We start from the raw sequence: 6,000 nt of genomic DNA on the forward strand, positions 1-6,000 counted from the left end.
CTCAGTCCCACTCAGTTGCAAGCAAAGGAGGGGTGACTGAGTGGCACTCACATGTAGGCAAAGCGGTGTGCCTCAAAGGGTGTGCCTCAGGTGTTTTGGCACACTATGGATAATGCTGAGTTCAATGTATCCAGAGAAGGGCTTAAAGTGGTCCTTGAGAGGTGGTGGAACTAATTTCTCACAGAGGCATGTGACTATCTACATTTATTTATGTGCATGTGACAGCCACTCTACATGTACCACTCACCTGCCTCCACTATATGTTCCATAGTTGGAAATCTCTTGAGTACTCGAGTGCTGACAGACCTCAGGATGAACACTGATGACAGATTAGCGTATCTGATCAGGGTGCGTCGCAGTAACCGTCCTTTCTCATCTCCACCATGGACGTTGCTGGACACCACGCACATCAGCTGGTCAGGCAGGGGAATGCTGGTGTACTGCGCCCACCAACGGTTGACAATAAGTGTTACGTAGAATCCCAGGACAAAGGAAATGGGGATCAGTTCAGTGTATTTGTTGCAGTGTCTAGCCACCCTCTCAAACAGCAGCCTCTGACCTCCTTTCAGGACACATCTGTAATAAGGATCATTATCACCCCATTATTATATACAGTATAAGTCAATTTTCATACAGAACACGTTCAGGGAACGTAAATACTGTACCCCAAACTTCAACATCCTAGTTTGGGGTATTTACATCTCTGTAGTTCTAGAACCCTGAATGCTACCTGTACTGCTATGACTACTATAACTGAGCCCATTACAGGGAATTCTGGGATATGTCGTTTCACAACAGCTGTAGAGTCTCAGGTTGCTACAGTTGCTACTGTAGATGATAAGGATAGCAGTCTATGGCTGATGCCCAGTTACTGCCATGTGTGCCACATATGTTGTGTGTGTGTATAGTAGTGTTGGGATGCGGTTAACAACCCAGCGGACAGGATACCGACAGTCAGAATTAGGTATATGCACCGGCCACTTTTCACGTTTTGAGTTCTAATGGGTTTTGACAAAACACCCCCTCAGCGTTTTGGGTTTTGGGTTCTGATTTTTTTTCTAAAGCATAGAGGGGGAGATTCTCTTACAATCACGGCCCAGCTCCGCCCCCCCTTCGCCGCCCATCGCATACAAAATTATCGCATATGTTCTAACATATGCAATAATTGTGGCAAAGGACAGCTCTTGCGTTAAGAGCTGTCCTTTGCGGTGAGAGTCGCCAGGTCCCAGCAGGTCCCAGTGGCTCCTCCCTCCCTCCTTTACCCGGTGCTGCTGCGCCAAGCTCTCATCCTCCCTGCACCTGGAAGAGGATCATAGTGCAGGGAGGAGGAGGTCACAGGTCCAGGCAGCACAGCTCTGTAACCTGGCGGGGGATGCTTAGAGCATCCCAAAATGCGGTAAAAACCCTGATAACGGGTTTTTACCGCATTTTTAGTTTAGAGAATCTCTCCCAGAAACTGCTAAAATTTTAGATTTTTTTTTTATTGCTCCTATGCTATTATTAACCTCCATCACCAGTGGCGTAACTACAGAGGGTGCAGGGGGTGCAACAGCTATGGGGCCTGTGGTCCCATCATCTTGGGGGGGTCCAGCAGGTCATCCCCTGCACCCTCTTAAATGTTTGTTCCAATTATTTAAAAAAACAAACACATTTTTTAAATGCCGCAGCGCGGGGACCTCTGACCCGGATGGAAGCAGAAGTGGGGCGGGGCATATTGACACTTCCCGCCAGCTCCACACTTCCAACAGCAGCAGCAGAGCATGGGGACCCGGCCGCGATATTCACCCCCCCCCCCCCCTCTGCTGTAGTGACAGCTCTACTGCTGAAAGCCAACCGGAGCTGCACAAGGGGCCAGATGTATCAAGCTTCGATAAAGTGGAGAGTGATAAACAACCAGCCAATCAGCTCCTGCCTCTTATTTTTCAAACTCAGCCTGTCACATGAATCGGGAATCGGGATTGAAAAATGCTCAATCTCGGGATTCCCGGGATTGACATCTCCATGCGGTACACACACGCTGAGCCCCCCCCCCCTTCCCCACTCCGCCCACCCTGCTCATTTACTTACATGAGCGGGCAGGCAGACAGCAGCGGTGCCTCAGCAGCGGGCGGATAGCAGAGCCGGTGGGTGCAGGTGTAGAGGCAGAGGGTGGGCGGCCAAAGCTGCAGGACTCGGTGTGCGGTCATTGACTCTGGAGAGGATATGGGACGGTGCGGCCTGCGCAGCGTAATGGTCAGAGGTCACGCTGCGCAGGCAGCACTGCCCATTCCCGCTCCAGGCTGCAGTCCTGGGATCGGAAACACCGGTGCAGTGTCTGAGCGGGTGCTCAGACGGTGCCCGGCATTAGATTTACGCACGCACAGCTAATCCCGGAATCCTGGGATTGGAAGGTCCAATCCCGGGATTCAAATCTCAGCGCTTTTTGGGCCCAATCCCGGGATTGGCCACCCTAGAATGGATGGGGAGAGCTTCAGCAGTAGTTGTCTGACACCTGGACCCACAGTGACTGCTTTGTGTGTGTGTGTTTGTGACAGTGGAGGCATTTTCTATGTGTAACAGTGTGTGTGTGACTGATAATGGGGGCATGCTGTGTGTGTGACACTGGGGGCCAGATGCACTAAGCTTCAAAAGTGATAAAATGGAGAGTGATAAACCACCAGCCAATCAGCTCCTACCTGCCATGTCACAGACTGTGTTTGAAAAATGTCAGGTAGGAGCTTATTGGTTGGTTGTTTATTACTCTCCAATTTATTATGGTTAGGTTGCGGTGTGGGAAAATTAAGGTTAGGGAGTGGGGTAGGAAGGTTAGGGTTAGGCATTAGTGGGGAGAGTTTGGGTTAGACTGTGGGGATAGGGGTTAGGGTCAAGCTGTTGGAAGGGAAGGTTAGGGAGGGCAGGGGTAGGTAAGTATACTTACCGGACCCCAGTCGGTATTCCCTCTATCGGGATACCGGCGTCGGTATTATGACCGCCTGCATCCCATCCACTAGTCACCTGTATGTATCCTGGGGTGTTGATATAATTTATCATTTCCGGTCTGGTAAATACCATACCCTCCAACTGTACCGATTTAGCCGGTACAGTACCGTTTTTTAACGGTCTGTACCGACTAAATCAAAGTGTACCGATTGTACCGGTTTTTGAAGGCTTTGGCCGGCTCCTCGCTCCCTTCCCCCTTGACTGGCGATGGGAATCTATTGGGACCGGCACAGATGAAAAGAAGAATGTATTCTGCCTATTCTGGGTCTTCTGCACCCGTTCCCAGGGGTGCATTGCGGTGGGTCCCAGGGTGCATTGCGGCACGTCAAGCCATCAGGCGGCCAGCGGACTCCCGGGCTGAGAGACAGGCGGAGGAGCATATTCCATTCTGGATGTAGCTGTGGCAGGACCGCGGGAGAGGAGGGCGCTCAGCAGCCAAATGTATGTATGTGTGCTGAGGGTGCTGGTCTGCGGCGGCTCTAGTCTGCTGCTCTTTTGGGTATGCCTGTATCACACAGGCATACCCAAAAGAGCAGCGCACTAGAGCCGTCGCAGACCAGCACCCTCAGGTCAGGCTGTATCTGTGCCCACTGCCCAGGGGAATATATCCTATACCTGCCGCAGTGACCCGGTGAAGTATCCCTCCAGCCGTTTTGTGCCTGTGGCCTGGCGCTCTCTCCGCTGGGGCCCGCCGGCATGGTGCTCCGAGCTGCGCTGTCTCACTAGCGGGCAATGCAATCAGCAACTGTGTCTTCTCGCAGACCAGCACCCTCAGGTCAGGCTGTATCTGTGCCCACTACCCAGGCTGTATGTGCCCAGTAAAATGTACTGTGCTGGGCACATAATACATAACAATAAAAGTATTTGAAATGCAGTTATAGTTCACTGTCCTGTACATATTCAGTCCCCTTTCCTTAAGCAACGCCCTCTCTTTTTGTTGGCCACGCCCCCTTCCCGAATGTGTACCGATTTCTAACCTGCAGATGTTGGAGGGTATGAAATACGAGGAAAATATGTGTACTATATGTAATGCTAGGAGTGAGGGTTGGATGGTAGGCCTGATCCAGGTCCTAGATGCACAATTATGCAGACACGCGGAACCTCACCTGTATATGACACTCAGCAAAGTATAAAGTATGATGAAGACCAGGAACTCCTTGTACAGCAGTTTGTAGATACTTCCCTTCCAGCGGAACAGCAGCTTGGAGAACCCCCCAAATCTGGCATTGGCCACTTTCAGGGTATAAGATATAGTCATTGTGTCACCTGCCAGGAACCAACAAAGAGTACAATCAACCCATGGAAACCCAACACACACACACACACACACACACACACACACACACACACACACACACACACACACACACACACACACACACACACACACACACACACACACACACACACCTACAGTTGTTGCAGCCATCTTTCTTTTAAAATGCTATATTATTGGAAATGTCTCCTCTACCTTACTGCATATATAGGCATCAGCAATAGGGCGGGGCTTCTAACAAAGTATAGGGTATAATTACCGAATGGAAGATTCTGACTGGGTACATTGAATGGCGACATCGGGTGTGTACACCCGATACGTCTGTGAATGACGTGTTTCCCATAGCAACCAATTAGATTCCATGCACTCTAGAAAATGATAGGTCTGATTGGTTGCTATGGGTAACACCACCATTGTTTGAGAAGTTTTAACCCCTTCCTGACAGAGCCAGTTTTTGCGTTCCTGACAGAGCCCTTTTTTTCAAATCTGACATGTATCACTTAAGTGGGGATAACTTTTTTTTGCTTTTACTTATCCCAGTGATTTTGAGATTGTTTTTTCGTGACACATTGTACTTCAAGTTAGTGGTAAATTTTCGTCGATACAGTCTGTGTTTTTTTGTGAAAAATACCAAAATGTCGGAAAAAAATGTTAAATTTTGCGATTTGCAAAATGTTAAATTTTCTGCTTGTGAGACAAATAATCTTACCACTCAAAATAGTTAATAACTAACATAGACCATATGTATACTTTATGTTGCCATCATTATTTCAACCTCATTTTCATTTTTTTGGACACTAGGAGGCTTAAAATATGAATAGCAAATTCTCAAATTTTCAAGAAAATTTCAAACACTGATTTTTTTAGGGACCAGTTCAGTTCTGATGTGACTTTGAGGGACTTGTATGTGAGACACCCCCATAAATGATGCCATTTCAAAAACTGCACCCATCACAGTATTAAAAACAGCATTTTGGAAGTTTGTTAACCCTTTAGGTGTTTCACAGGAATTAAAACAAAGTGTAGGTGAAATTTCAAAATTTCATTTTTTTTGCAGATTTTCAATTTTAATACATTTTTCTAAGGAACACAGCAGATTTTACTAGAGAAATGTGACTAAAAATTGATTCCCCCAATTCTTTGGTTTTCATAAATATCCTATATGTGGCCCTAGTGTGCACGGTGACCAAACCACAGGATTCATAATAGAAGGAGCACCTACTTGATTTTGGAGCCTCCTTTTTATGAGATTATTTTTTAGGCACCATGTAGGTTTCTAGGCACCATAAAATGCTAAAAGTTAGGAACCCCCCCACAAGTGACCCCATTTTGCAAACTACACCCTTCAGGGAATTCATCTAGGGGTATAGTGTACATTTCAAACCCCCAGGGGTTTCACCAATTGTGGTACAACTGGGCAGTGAAAATGAAAAAAATTAATTTTTCATTTTCACAGCTCAGTTGTATCAAAATTGGTGAAACCCCTGGGGGTTTGAAATGTACACTATACCCCTAGATGAATTCCCTGAAGGGTGTAGTTTGCAAAATGGGGTCACTTGTGGGGGGGTTCCACTGTATGGGTGTTTCGGGGGTCATTCAACCAGAATCTGTGCTGCAAAATCCAAATATCACTCCTTCCCTTCTGAGTCCTGCCATGCACCCAACTGGTATTTTTTGGTCACATGTGAGGCATTGCCGTACTCGGGAGAAATTGGGGCACAGATTTTGGGGTGCTTTGTCTCCTT

The 6,000-nt window shown here is 47.6% G+C and overlaps 1 protein-coding gene across 1 annotated transcript in view; it reads right to left on the reverse strand.

The window, feature by feature from the left end:
* Positions 1–4,237, reverse strand: part of LOC146026652 (bestrophin-4-like) — a 69,676-nt gene extending 65,439 nt beyond the window's left edge. The window contains exons 1-2 of the mRNA XM_083157483.1: positions 4,086–4,237; positions 248–576 (exon numbers count right to left, since the gene is read on the reverse strand). Of these exons, the coding sequence (XP_083013609.1) occupies positions 248–576; positions 4,086–4,237 (481 nt within the window). The remainder of the gene's footprint in view (positions 1–247; positions 577–4,085) is intronic.
* Positions 4,238–6,000: the final 1,763 nt, after the last annotated feature.

Source organism: Crinia signifera, chromosome 8 (assembly GCF_055691185.1).
Source record: "Crinia signifera chromosome 8, ASM5569118v1, whole genome shotgun sequence".
Lineage (NCBI taxonomy): Eukaryota > Metazoa > Chordata > Amphibia > Anura > Myobatrachidae > Crinia > Crinia signifera.